Raw genomic sequence first — 14,428 nt, forward strand, 5'->3', positions numbered from 1 at the left:
CATGTTTTTTAAGCATGTTTTAAAAACACATCTGTCTAGACAAGCCTATCACCTCATCTCAGTAACCAATCTCTCCCCTGATCCCTCCTAAATGTTAATCATAATCTGCTCTTGCCTATTCATCTGTCTCCACATCCTCCACGCACCAAATAGCACAGGGTAACTGCATTCAGACATATCCTGTCTGATGATCGGATCATGCAGCTTAATATGTAAACCATTATTTACTATAATGATGGCTGGACCGTACATGACAGTATGTTCTGCCTATTGTGTCCCCCTATTTCCTTATACATTGTAAGCTTGTGGACAGGGAACTCACTCCGGTAACTGTTGAATTATGTGTTAATTTGTATTGTCTTTATTGTTTGTACATTTTCCCACTTAATTGTAAAGTGCTGTGGAATATGTTGGCGCTATATAAATAAAATTATTATTGTTATTACTGTCCACAGGCACCATCTAGCAGCACATGAAATGCTCACGACTTTGTAGTGTGGATTCACAAGAGCTCTGTACAGTCTCTCAACACACAGATATGTTGTGTGCATGAGGCTTTATACTGGAAATTTAGATTATAGTGAAAATCACTAAACCCACGTAACATTATAGCTCTATACGTTTCTCATAATATGCTGAATATATGAATACTAGATGGTGGCCCGATTCTAACGCATCGGGTATTCTAGAATATGTATGTATGTACGTCGCGCTTAGCACAGCCACTTAGTATATAGCACAGCCACGTAGTATATAGCACAGCCACGTAGTATATAACACAGCCACGTAGTATATAGCACAGCCATGTAGTATATAGCACAGCCACGTAGTATATAGCACAGCCACGTAGTATATAACACAGCACACGTAATATATAGCACAGCCCACGTAATATATAGCACAGCCCACGTAATATATAGCACAGCCCACGTAGTATATAACACAGGCCACGTAGTATATAACACAGGCCACGTAGTATATAACAGAACCCACGCAGTATATAACACAGCCCACGTAGTATATAACATAGCCCACGCAGTATATAACACAGCCCACGTAACACAGACAGCCATGTAGTATATAGCACAGCCACGTAGTATATAGCAGCCACGTAGTGTATAGCAGCCACGTAGTATATAACACAGCCCACGTAATATATAGCACAGCCCACGTAATATATAGCACAGCCCATGCAGTATATAACACAGCCCACGTAGTATACAGCAGTGTGGGCACCATATCCCTGTTAAAAAAATAAAAATAAAATAAAAAATAGTTATATACTCACCCTCCGGCGTCCAGCGAAGCTGTGCCGATGCGCGCGATGCTGTCGCCAGCTTCCATTTCCAGTGATGCATTGCGAAATTACCCAGATGACTTAGCGGTCTCGCGAGAACGCTAAGTCATCTGGGTAATTTCGCAATGCATCACTGGGAACGGAAGCTGGCGGCAACATCACGCGCATCGGTGGACGGCGGAAGGTGAGAATAGCACAATTTTTTATTTTTTTAAATTATTTTTAACATTATATCTTTTTACAATTGATGCTGCATAAGCAGCATCAATAGTAAAAAGTTGGTCCGGGATGGGGCGACACACTGGCACTGACTGGAGGGAAGTAGGGAGGGGGCACTGACTGGAGGAGAGTAGGGAGGGGCCAATTCAGCCTGTCGGCCGGCCGCGACCAATCAGCGATCCAGGATTTCCGTTACAGACAGACAGTACCCCTTAGACGATTATATAGATAGACACTTTTCCAAAGCATCTATCTAACAAGTTCCAGCCCTTATTGTGAACCCAATAGATAACCCACATAGGAATGTCCGAGAACAAATGTGGTATGTGAAGAAAGGTGCCTATGTCATACAGACAGATAAGCTTAGATACAGCAACTATAGGACACATCATATACAGAGTTAGCAAAATGAGCTAAACAATGGCATACAAAATAACTGCACATACACATTGACATTTATATGCATTTCGTTTTTTTCATTTAAATAAGCAAGGCAGGGCTCATTCAGACCTCTTTTTCCTGTACGTGTTCTATCCGTGTTTTCACTCAAGCATTTGTACCTATTATAGTCTATAGGTCTGTTCACATATCTCTGTATTTTTGCAGACCACGTGGCCCTCACCAAAACATGGAGGCATGTCCGATTTTAAATCCAACTCATGGTTCAAACTCCCCATTACAAGTTTATGGGTCTGTGAAATAATCAGATAGCACTCTGGTGGCTCAGTGATTAGCACAGCAGCCTTGCAGCGCTGGAGTCCTGGGTTCAAATCCCACCAAGAACAACATCTGCAAGGAGTTTGCATGTTCTCCCCTTGTTTGCGTGGGTTGCCTTCTGAGTTCTCCGGTTTACTCCCACATTCCAAAGACATACTGATAGGGAATTTAGATTGTGAGCCCCATCGGGGACAGTGATGATAATGTGTGCAAACTGTAAAGCGCTGCGGAATATGTTAGCGCTGTATAAAAATAAAGATTATTATTATCACTCCGATGCCATCTGTGTGCTGTTTATTTTTCATGTTTGATAGGAGAAACCTAAGAAAATGTCTCAGACAAGCTGAAACTCTGATGGTAAAAACTGACAAACTGACCAATCACTGATGACAATCTGATCCAAAACACTCATGAAAATCGGTCCAATGTTTTTACATGTGAGAAAAATCACTAACATATGAATAAGTCCAAGTTGGAATTACGTGAGCCCTTTTGTTTTGTATACCTTGGGATATGTGGCCCCTCCAGGGCTCTGCATCCTTATCTGCACATCCTTCCCAGACAAGTCTTTAACCCCTTTCCAACATCGAGCATAATAATACACTGATGTCCGACACCCTCCCTTTGATGTAGGCTCCGGTGATGAGCCCACATATCTTCTGGCACATGTCAGCCATTTTGAATAGCTGACATGTGCCGCTAACAACCGCGGGAGGAATATCGATCCTCCCGCAGCTGTTAATCCGTAACATCTAGTGAGAGGAGAGCGTTGCTTGGGAAGACTCAGGGAGGTCCCTGTCAGGGGTGGGATCCTGACAGAGGCCTAGCGAAAGGACAGATCGTTACGGAGCCGCGCCTGCACTTCATTGCCTCATTGCGGCGGCATCTTAAGAAAGGACACGAAGCGAAGTATATTGTGGAGAAGTGAGAAACGAGATCACAGCACAAAGGAGATAGAACCAGGAGGAGTCGTGCCCCAAGATCGTCAACATCCTTCTGAGGCGCGTAGCTGGCGGCCGGAACGCCGAGGAAGTAACAGACTCTACACATTACTTGAACTATGGCAGGGCAGTTAACTCTAGGTTGGCTGTCTCACCTAAATCACCTAATGAAGACAACGGAGGCAATTGTGGGAGAGGGACGTCTCTAGGGTCCCAGAATAACTCCAGGCCTACCCAGTCATACGGGTGCATCCTATCCATATAATCTGGGGGACGGAGAGAGAAAGAACAGAAACATACATGACAGTTGTGAGGACTATCCCGTGGTGCTCAGCAGGGAAGTACTACAACACCCAGGCGCTAGTAGGAAGGCTACTGATTTCCACCTGCAAAGGGAACTCTGGATGTGCCTTCGGACCGGCCGGTCTCAGCCAGCCCTGTTAGCAGTGCTCTGGATTGCGGATGCCGAAGCCTTCAGTAAAGAGGTAAAGAGAATGCAACCCTGTGTCCTCGTCATTTACTGCGACCTACACCATTACCATCTACTCATCAAGGGAAGCACTGGGGACCTACTTCGCCTGTGGGAAGTTACAACATCTAGCTGCCATTCCATCACCCCAGTGGACCCCTAGCAGCGTCGGTCACCCTGACCGAATACCACAGGTGGCGTCACGAACACTTGACAAACTCTCACCTACACCTTTATTTGGGCGCCCCTTAGCAGGGCCACGGACCGGGTCGGGCCACCGTGACACCCCTAGAACCGAGGGACCCGGTACCGAGTACCCCGCTGCCCTGCGTTTGGGGGCCGCTCCATACACATATTTGGTATCGCCGCGTTTAGAATTGCCAGATCTATCAATATAAAAAAAGAATAAACCCAATCGCTAAACGACGTAACGAGAAAAAAGTCAAAACGCCACAATTACATTTTTTTGGTTGCTGCAACATTGCATTAAAATGTAATAACGGGCGATGAAAAGAACGTATCTGCATCAAAATGAAATCATTAAACACGTCAGCTCGGCACACAAAAATAAGCCCTCACCCAACCCGAGATCACAAAAAATGGAGACGTTATGGGTATCGGAAAATGGCACAATTTTTTTCACAAACTTTGGAATTTTTTTTCCATTACTTAGATAAAAATGAACCTAGACATGATTTGTGTCTATGAACTCGTAATTACCTGGAGACTCATAATGGCAGGTCAGTTTTAGCATTTAGTGAACAGGGTGAAAAAGCCAAACAAAAACATTTGTGGAATTGCACTTTTCTTTGCAATTTCACTGAACTTGGAATTTTTTCCTGTTTTCCAGTACACTATATGTTAAAACCAATGGTGTTGTTCAAAACTACAACTCATCCCGCAAAAAAACAAGTCCTCACATTGCCATATTGACCAAAAAGTAAAGTTTTAGCTCTGGGAAGAAGGGGAGCAAAAACGAATATTCCTCTGGTCATGAAGAGGTTAATTGTGTCTATGCCTGGTTTTCTTTCCCTTCCTTATTCAGATGAGGGCTGGTTTGGCACATGGAAAGGCATGGCATTAGTGAGAGGGACCATCCATACTTAGGTACACCTTGATGTGATTGGAGGACTTTTGCGCTCTTTGATCCAAAAATGCTAAGTATCTTACATTTTTAATGTTTATAGTGAAGTTCGTGTATTGATTAATCGCAGTGTGCTGACGCATGGCGTATGTATGAATGAAGCCTAAATTAGAGGAAATTGCATCTTATTTACAAAATGTTGTACATATTTAATAATTTGAAAACAATTTGAGACTAGCAATGAGCTGTCAAAGAATTTTCAGTCTTTTGTTCTAAAGCCATTTTAAAGGTGAATACTTAGTGATGAGCGAATGTGCTGGGATAAAGTGTTATCCAAGCATCCTTGGGTTCCAACAGAGTGTCTACTGCTTGCTCGAAAAATATAGTCGAGTCCCCACGGCTTCATGTCTCACGGCTGTTAGGCAGCTACAACACATGCAAGGATTGCCTAAAAAACAGGCAATCGCTGCATGTATTGTGGTTGTCTAAGAGCCGCGAGACAATCAGCCGCGGGGACTCGAACATATTTTTTGAGCACGCGAAGACACTCTGTTAGCACATGAACATGCTCGGATAATACCTCTTCTGAGCACATTTGCTCATCACTATTGAATATAGTACTCGGCGATCTCCAGCAGTCCCAAAGTGAATGAATGGAGCCAAGTATTGCAGACTTGTCCTCCTGTCCATTCAGATGGGAGTTCTGTAGCGCCTCATTTTCTGGATTACTGTGCGTCCCAGTCAGGTACGGACTGGGGCTGAAATTCAGTCCTGGCATTTGAAATCACACAGGCCCATGTTGTCCCCGTCCCCATGAACCAGAAGGGATATATCACTAATATTACCCTGGATGGAGGAAAGGAAGATTTTCTACATGACCAAGATTTCTAATGATTCCCGTGGCCTGCTGGGGTAAATGATGGAGTCAGTGACTTTTTGCTCCATCACAACTCTTAACAGTATGGGTATCTTGAGAACACCGATTCTGTTAACAACGTAGTAGACAAGGCAGCCCGTGACCAGACAGGCCCTTTGGCATTTGCCAGATGGCCAGTCCGGCCCTGGTCCCAGTGGTCTTTCCACCCCAGCATTCAGTAAGTTACCCCCTATTCTATCGATAAGTGATAACTTTAAAACTTTCTGTAACTTAAAGAGTTTTATATTGTGCAACTTTTTATCCAAAGAGTGCGAACGTTATGTTGGCCAATTTGTGACTTTTATTCTAGAAACGAGCATAAACTGATGGATGAATGTGGGTCAACGTTCCTTCTAATGTGTAGCAGATTTACATCAGTACATTAGAAGAATAAGCTCCGTTATATCCAAAAATGGTAATCTAGCATAATCCTGGTATATGACAAACTGGAATGACTGGAGACAGGAAATACCACATATCCCTGGACTCTAAATATTACAGGAAAACGGGACTAAGTTCTTCCTGATTGTAGTTTTATTGAATCCATATTGTATATTTTAATTTGTACCAAGTCGGTGCAGGATAATGTGTAAGGGATGTCTGTGCAGCCTAGAGCAACCCGAAAATGCCTACCCAGGAAAAAAATAAAATAGAACGACACACAAACATCCTGCTGCGGGATGGACTAGCATAAGATCATAATCTTAATTCCATGCTGTAGCAGCTGTATAAGTCTCAGCTGTAGTTAGTTCAGTTGTCAGATCTACTAAATCAGATTGATGATACAGATCAGACTTTATAGAGAGATGCTCATGTGCCATCTGCCCTAACCCAGAGCTGCTTTCCAGAGCAGGCTATTTTAGGCAATGTCTCAGCAGGAAGGACTTTGGGCGACCGACTATAAAACCTAGGTCTCTACACTAGATTACAGTTTTGATCCGCAGCCTAACTATTAATACATATTTATATATAGTGCATGACATGCAAGGAGAAGTTGTGGACCTGGAGCAATGCTCCTAGATAAGTGAACAATATTTCAGAAGATATATCATTTATGACCCAAACTAGTCACATAGCCGTCAGGGTTCAGAAAATTTTGTTGGTAATTTATTTATTTATTTTTAATTTGATAATTTCTCTGGTTAAAGCAACTTTGTAACAGCCGATCTTGGACTTTCTATTGTCACTCCCTATTTTTTGAAACTAGACATGATTGCGGAATCAATAAGGAAACAAATGGTAACTTGGCTTTATTATTGGGGACAGAAGGCTTAGGGCATCTCAGTCCCTGACAGCAGCGCCAGGTGACACGACAGCTGAGAGACCCCCGGCTTTGGATATGTGACAGGGAAAGAAAGGAGAGCTCTCCAGGGGCTCACTTATGCCTGGTATATGGCTTTTAACCTCATATTTGCCAAGGAGGAGCGCCCATGTTTCTATTATCCCTATGCCATACATTATACATTCATCATCTCAAATTGTAAATAGAATTACATGCATTCAGCAGTAATAGTAACGGATTAGTTGTATTAGTGAGGGCCTTATCTGTACCTATAAATCGGCTAGATCATCATTATCACACAAACACATTGTATAACATAGTCCAGTATTTATACATCGACCATTATCAATTCATTCATCTCCGAAAGTATCCATAACAGCCTTCACTCACCTCTCGAGCTATCTGATTTAAAGCATTGTCCTCGGCAGACAGTATTTCTCTGTTGGGGTGTCTTTTCCTTCCAGGGCCCTGGGTACCCATTTTTCGCTTTTGAGGTATCAGTGTTTGTACAAGTAGAAGGGGTCAATCCAAATTCCACATGCAGCCTCCTCCTCCAGGTAAAGCTTCAGCAAGAGAGCTGTCCACTATAGCAGCGGTGGCATTGCAGATGGGTCTGCTGGCCTCCTCCTAACAATCTCACCACCTTTTGATGTCTATTTTTCCTATCTTCTAATGGTGCTACCTGCAGGCTGTGTATGCGTCAGTGGATCTTGCTTAATTTTCCCTAGAATGTGAAATCCCAGCATATGCCCTGATGGAATTACTGCTACTTACAGCCATGCGTGTGTCATCATACAGTGTACTTACAGCCTGGATACATGTGCCTCTCTTGTCCTTGTCTCAGTGTGTCCTCCACTGATCCTGCTCCTGCTGATTAGGGTTTCCTTAGCTCTGTATCCATATACCTGCCTGTCATGTCTCCTAATTACACAAATATAAATCCACTCTTGTTACATTATCCCTCTCACGCTACTGTTTCCAGATTGTAAAAGGAAATGGGTCAGATGTTCTTCCTCTCTGCAGGGTACTCCCCTCCTTTCTCTCCCTCCTCTTTCTCTCACCTCCTCATCCCTCTCCTCTCCCCCTAAGCTCTGCAGCTGACATCAGAGGGAGTGGATGAAGGACAGTGCAGGGGGAGGACTGATACAGAATGCACACAATCTGACTTTATCCATTGGGCAGCTCATTGATTCATTAGTTTTTTGTGTACTGTATGTATCCACATGGATGTGTGTAGAGACCTTGAAGCTCCTTGATCTCTGGTGTTCGGTCCTCTTGGTTTACGAACCAAATTCCAAGTCGCATGATCTCTGTTATACATGCATTACAATATATTAATAGGATATTTACATATCTTATCAAAATATAATGTATAATGTACTGTATATAGGCAGGTGTGGAAAAAATGCTGCAAAGTAAGAATGTTTTAAAAAATAGAAGTGTTTATTTTACAAAAGAGTAATTTAAATCCAATCAATGTTTGGTGAGAAAACGCTTTATTTTCAAAACAGCATCAATTCTTCTATGTACACTTGTCACTGGCATACAGCTTGTAAAGCAACTCAGCAGGGGGTTGTTCCAAACATCTGGGAGAACTAATCACAGATCTTCCGTGGATGGAGGATTCCACAAATTCATATGTCCATTCATGTAATCCCAGATATACTTGATGCTGAAATCAGGGCTCTGAGGGGTCGTTATTATCACTTCCAGTTTTCTTTTTATTCTTGTTTTTGCTGGAGACAGTTCTTATTGACATTGGCTTTATGTTTGGATTTGTTGTCCAGCTGCAAAATAGATGTAGAGCACCTTAGATCGGATACCTTCTTGATGGCTTTTTCAGATGTAAACAGCTCCCTGTTTTTCTCAGTATTTAGAACACCTTTAATCTTCACCAAATGCCCAACTCATATTCCCTGAAATGTAGTCCCAAACTTACAAGGAGCCTCCACCATGCTTCACTGATGTCTTCAGACTCTCATTATTGCTCTCCAGCCCTCTGGCAAACAAACGGCCTTCTGTGAAAGCCAAATATTTCACATATTGTCTTATCAGTCCAGAACACCTGCTGACATTTTTCTGCACTCCAGTTTGTGGGTTTCTGTGCATAATACAGTCATCTGGCCTTATTTTGATGTTGAAGGTTTGTTTTTTGGCTGTAATTTTTCCATGAAAACCACTTGTGGACAGACTTCTCCAAACAGTAGTGGATATAATGGGGGTCCACTGGTTGCTTCCAGATCTGAGCTGAAGCCACTGCTGGACATCTTCCGGTTTTGAAGGGAAGTAAGCATGATGTATCTCCTATCTCCTGTACTAAGTTTCTTGGCTGACCACTGCATGTACAGCTCTCAACATTGTTTATTTTTTGGTGTCTTCAATTCTGAGAAATACAGGCAAATACTTATCCATTGTGCAATACCATCAGGGATTCATCTAACTAGCTCCAAATTTATATAGAAAGTGTGGAGCCAGTTTGTATACTAACTGTGTATATTGTGATAGGTTGACTCACTCAGCTGATCTCAGATGTAGACACAGGATCGCTTCTTGTGTTAATCTTCTGATAGTTTCTTAAACACGGCATAAACCAGTGCAGGATTTAACAAAATAAACATTGCCTTTCTGGCATAACGGCAAAACAAAAGATAACTTCTACACAGGCCATATGCCTGCGAGATTCATCCGCACAGGATCTAATAACCGTCAGCTCCCACTGGAGCTACCGACTGGAGATTAAACTGTCTCCAAACATACTGAGAAAAAAACAAGAGTTGCTGGACATATAACTTCACCAACCACACCCTTGGGGAGGAGATATGGTGAGTGGCAGTCCTGCCCATCTCTTACTGTACAGCCACTCACAAAAAACCCAACCATGTCATGGCCGATTAACTCCTCAGCACATAACATGCTTGAGAGAAACTTCTGGGTTTCACATCACGAAAGATAGCAATCTTCGTGACTCATATCTCCCCACACATACATCGCCAGTGACCCCGTCACAATATGTACATTACCAGTCAAAAGTTTGGACACATCCTATTCATTCAATGGTTTTCCTTGCTCTTACTGGACTGTGCACATTATAGATTCAGACTAAAGTTAGCAAAATCACAAATAAACACGTATGGAAAGAATTAGTAAACAAACACGTGTGCAACAAACAAGAGTTTGTTAACCTTATATTCTTCAAAGTAGTCCCTTTTACTCTAACAACAACTATACATCCCCTTGACATTATCTTGAGCAGCTTCATCAGATACTTACCTGCAATGGCTTTCCAGCAGTCTTGTAGGAGTTCCCAGAGGCTACATAGTTTATACAATTGAAAAAAGACAAATGTCCATCAATTTCTACCTAGGGATAGGAAATCAAAAAAAGAAGTTGCACTTGCACAACCACAATGCATGATCCAGTTCCAACAAGCTAATCTTTTCCTTCTGATCCCAATTGTTGAGCCCTTTACCTTCACTCTGCAGTCCAACTCACCCTAAACCATCTCAATTGGGTTGTGTTTGGGAATCGTGGAGGCCATATCATCAGACACAGCCTCTTTCCTTCCCTTTCTTGGTCCTTATATAGTCAGGAGATGTGTTTTGAGTCATTGTTATGTTGGAAAACAAATGATGGACCCACTAAGAGCAAACCAGATAGGATGGCATGATGTTGAAGAATGCTGTTGTAGTCATGCTAGGTAAATATGCCATGAATTTGGAATGAATCACAAGGGGCGTCACAAGCAAAACACCCCACTCCTACACACCTCTGCCTCCATGCAGCACAGAGGCAACCACATGTAGAAACCATCTGCTTTCTTTTCCTACATCTCACAAACACATGGCAGGCAGTGGGAATCAAAAACCTCAAATTTGGACTCCTCAGACCACAGTACAGATTTTCAATTATGTAATGTTCAGTCCTTGTCTCGCTTGGCCCAAGCAAGTCTCTTCTTTGCGTTTCTCACCAATGACTTCTTTGTACCAATTTGACCATAAAGGCCTGCTTATCATACTCTAGACCAGTGTTTCTCAACTCCAATCTTCAAGACCCACCAACAGGCCAGGTTTTCAGGATTTCCATAGGTTATGGAGTTAATGCTGAAGCAGGTGATGAAATTATCACCTGTGAAATACTAAGGAAATCCTGAAAACTTGACCTGTTGGTGGGTCTTGAGGACCGGAGTTGAGAAACACTGCTCTAGACCACAGGTCCCCAACCTTTCTGACCTTGAGAGCCACATTCAGCTCTGAGAGACGGTTGCAAGCCACATCCTGCTCCTGACCCCTGACAGTAGTGACACCCTGAGCTACCTATTACCAGTATGACAGCCAAAGCTTTTCCATTGAAATCGCACCAAGGCAGTATGCCAAGCTGCAGGGTTTCCTATATTACCCCTATTCAGATCTGCTCTTCTGTGAACGGCTACATACAAAAGTCACCATCTAGATATCTACTCTTAATAGCTGTTTGCTACACCTGGTGCTAATACACCAAGCTGGCAGACAGCCGCCAGCCACACATCATGTGGCAGTGAGCCACATGTGGCTCTCAAGCTACAGGTTGGCAACCGATGCTCTAGACAGTTTATGTTGAGATATATTTCTGTGCATCATTTATGAGGGCTGTTATCTGACATGCTGTCAATTTGTGTTTTATTGAGGCTGATGAACTTATCCTCTGCAGCAGATATAATTATTGGTCTTCCTTTCATGGAGTGATCCTCTTGAGAATCAATTTCATCATAATGATTGATTAGTTGAGTGGTTCTTGTCATAGTCAGGCTTAGAACAGTTTTGGACTAGTGCTCAGCACTGTACAGAACTGTGTACCAACATTGCCTCTGCCAAACATACCTGATTTTCCCAAGCCTGCCATCACAGTATATTAACATATGGATATTGGGTATGATTTACAGTTACCGGTAATAAATAAAATACCTAGATAATGTAGGTATTTAAAACCAGACAAAATGCCAGTAAAAATAAAATAAAGTAATAAAAAATATATATATTTTAAATGCCTACATTAAACTGGTATTTTATTTACTAGCTGCAAACCTTACTGCTATCCCTACTGTATATTGAATCATTATACCCTTTTTTTTTTCAAACTAGACAAAAATCATCCGGAACAAGGTGATAGAGACTATCTCCAATTACATTTTATTCTATGTTACTATTGTAGATATAGAAATGCAAATGTATGTAATTATGTGTATATATGGCACATTTACTCACTATTATATTAAGTTATTGATTTATAGCGATCTTTATGATAAAGACCCGGGAGAGTGGAAACGTCTGTTGCTGATATCGTCACTGAAGATAATTTCCTACTGAAATATTCAACTACACACCACTGTGAATTGAGTGTTATTCACAACAAAGGGCATCACGTTTGCATTGAACTGTAGTGTGTGCAGTAATAATTCTTTGAAATTCATTGTGCGTTTAAAGACACTGTAATACAAGGAGTTTTTTCCTGCTTTTTTTTTCTCTATAGAACTCCATGCAGAACGTAAAAAAAAAGCGTTCAAAATCGCACTTGTGTTATTAATTGTGGAATTGCAGAAATTGTGAAATAAAGTGAAAAGCACCAAAATGCATTAAAGGGCCACTGTCACCCCCCCCCCCAGCCGTTATAAACTAAAAGAGCCACCTTGTGCAGCAGTAATGCTGCATTCTAACAAGGTGGCTCTTTTAGGTTTTGGTTCAAGTATTCCCAAAATAAAGCGTTTTTAAACTTATCCAAAATACCTGTCTTTAGCCAGGGAGGCGGGTCCTCACTCCCCAGCTTGAACCGCTACTCTGCCGTCACTCAAATCTTCAGGGGCTTTCGGCGCCGCCCCCTCCGCGCTTTTTTCACTTCAAAACCGGTGCCTGCGCTGTGTTTAAGCTCTGGCCGTCTGACGTACCAGCCAGGCTTGCAGACTGCGCCTGTGCGGGCATTGCGGCCACCCACCTTGGGAATCCCAGCCCCGCAGTGTGTTATGCATTATGCACAGTGCGGGGCTGGAAGGCGGACCTGGGGAGCGTCTGACACACGCAGTGCGCATGCCCAGGAATCCTAGCCCCGCACTGTGCATAATGCATACCACACTGCGGGGCTGGGATTCCCAAGGTGGGTGGCCGCAATGCCCGCACAGGCGCAGTCTGCAAGCCTGGCTGGTACGTCAGACAGCCAGAGCTTAAACACAGCGCAGGCACCGGTTTTGAAGCGAAAAAAGCGCGGAGGGGGCGGCGCCGAAAGCCCCTGAAGATTTGAGTGACGGCAGAGTAGCGGTTCAAGCTGGGGAGTGAGGACCCGCCTCCCTGGCTAAAGACAGGTATTTTGGATAAGTTTCAAAACGCTTTATTTTGGGAATACTTGAACCAAAAACTAAAAGAGCCACCTTGTTAGAATGCAGCATTACTGCTGCAAAAGGTGGCTCTTTTAGTTTATAACGGCTGGAGGGGGTGACAGTGGCCCTTTAAACGGTTTTGAATATTTTGAAGTTAACCTCTGTGGCAAACATGCAAAAAAGTACAGCAAAAAATAGCAGAGTTTCTGCACTTGGGGAAAATGGCCTTGGACACCCCCATATACTTCAGATAGTTCTCGGCCGCACAATGAATCAGCCGGCAGCTAACTCGCCCAACTTTCCCAGACATAGTAGGACATGTGTCCACTTTGAGAGAGACATTGCCAGACATGACTGGTGGTGGCTTATCTCTTTGAAAACGAAAGGACTGGCAGATCCATATTCATCTTTTGGGGAGAGTCAGGAGCACTAATACTCATTAGACAGTTAGCCGAACCCATCAATATCGGCGAGTTCATCTTATGTTCGTCTACTGTGTAAGTAGGGCTTCAGCGATGCATGTTGGGACAGCACACTTCTGCCATGTAATATTGTTTCACACTGTATGACATGTACAGAGATGGGTGAACCCGAACCGTAAAGTTTGGCGTCCGTACCAAACATCTGCTGTTCAGGCACGGACACCGATGAGGTCACCGCTAGTCACTGACTATGCTCGCAGCAGTTTAGTCACCAGTGGTTCTCAGCCTGGACGGTCGCATCTTGGCACTGTCCAGTTTAAAAACTGTTTATCCCCCAGACATGGATTACGGCGTGGGACAGAACGACAGAGAGGTAAGGGATATTGTTGTTTTCTATTTTTGCTTTGTTACAGGAGACGAGGGATTCAGTGGAATTAGGCATTACGTGAGTATAAATGTTTGTTATTTTTAAATAAAAAGGAAAACTGTTTTGTTTTATTTCAAATAAAGCACTTTATTATTTTACATCAATCCCACAGATATGAACTCCACATGCCACCTCTACCGGGCAAGTGAGAAAAGCCGGGTAAAGCACCAGAATTGGAGCATCTAATAGATGGTCCTTTTCTGGGCAGCTGTGGGCTGCTATTTTTAGGCTGTGGGGGGCAATATCCATGGCCCCTTACCAGCCTGAGAATACCAATCCCCAGCTGTCTGCTTTAGCAAAGCTGGTTGTCA

The 14,428-nt window shown here is 43.0% G+C and overlaps 2 protein-coding genes across 26 annotated transcripts in view; one reads left to right on the top strand and one right to left on the bottom strand.

Moving 5' to 3' along the window:
- Positions 1 to 7,979, bottom strand: part of LRRFIP1 (LRR binding FLII interacting protein 1) — a 127,806-nt gene extending 119,827 nt beyond the window's left edge. For all 22 annotated transcript variants that reach the window (XM_077272332.1, XM_077272329.1, XM_077272330.1 and 19 more), the window contains exon 1: positions 7,316 to 7,979. In XM_077272332.1, the coding sequence (XP_077128447.1) occupies positions 7,316 to 7,405 (90 nt within the window). In that variant the 5' untranslated portion in view covers positions 7,406 to 7,979. The remainder of the gene's footprint in view (positions 1 to 7,315) is intronic.
- RAB17 (RAB17, member RAS oncogene family) overlaps positions 1 to 14,428 on the top strand; it is an 89,623-nt gene that overhangs the window by 38,326 nt on the left and 36,869 nt on the right. The window lies entirely within an intron of this gene.

This window comes from Ranitomeya variabilis, chromosome 7 (genome assembly GCF_051348905.1).
Source record: "Ranitomeya variabilis isolate aRanVar5 chromosome 7, aRanVar5.hap1, whole genome shotgun sequence".
NCBI classification, from domain to species: Eukaryota; Metazoa; Chordata; class Amphibia; order Anura; family Dendrobatidae; genus Ranitomeya; species Ranitomeya variabilis.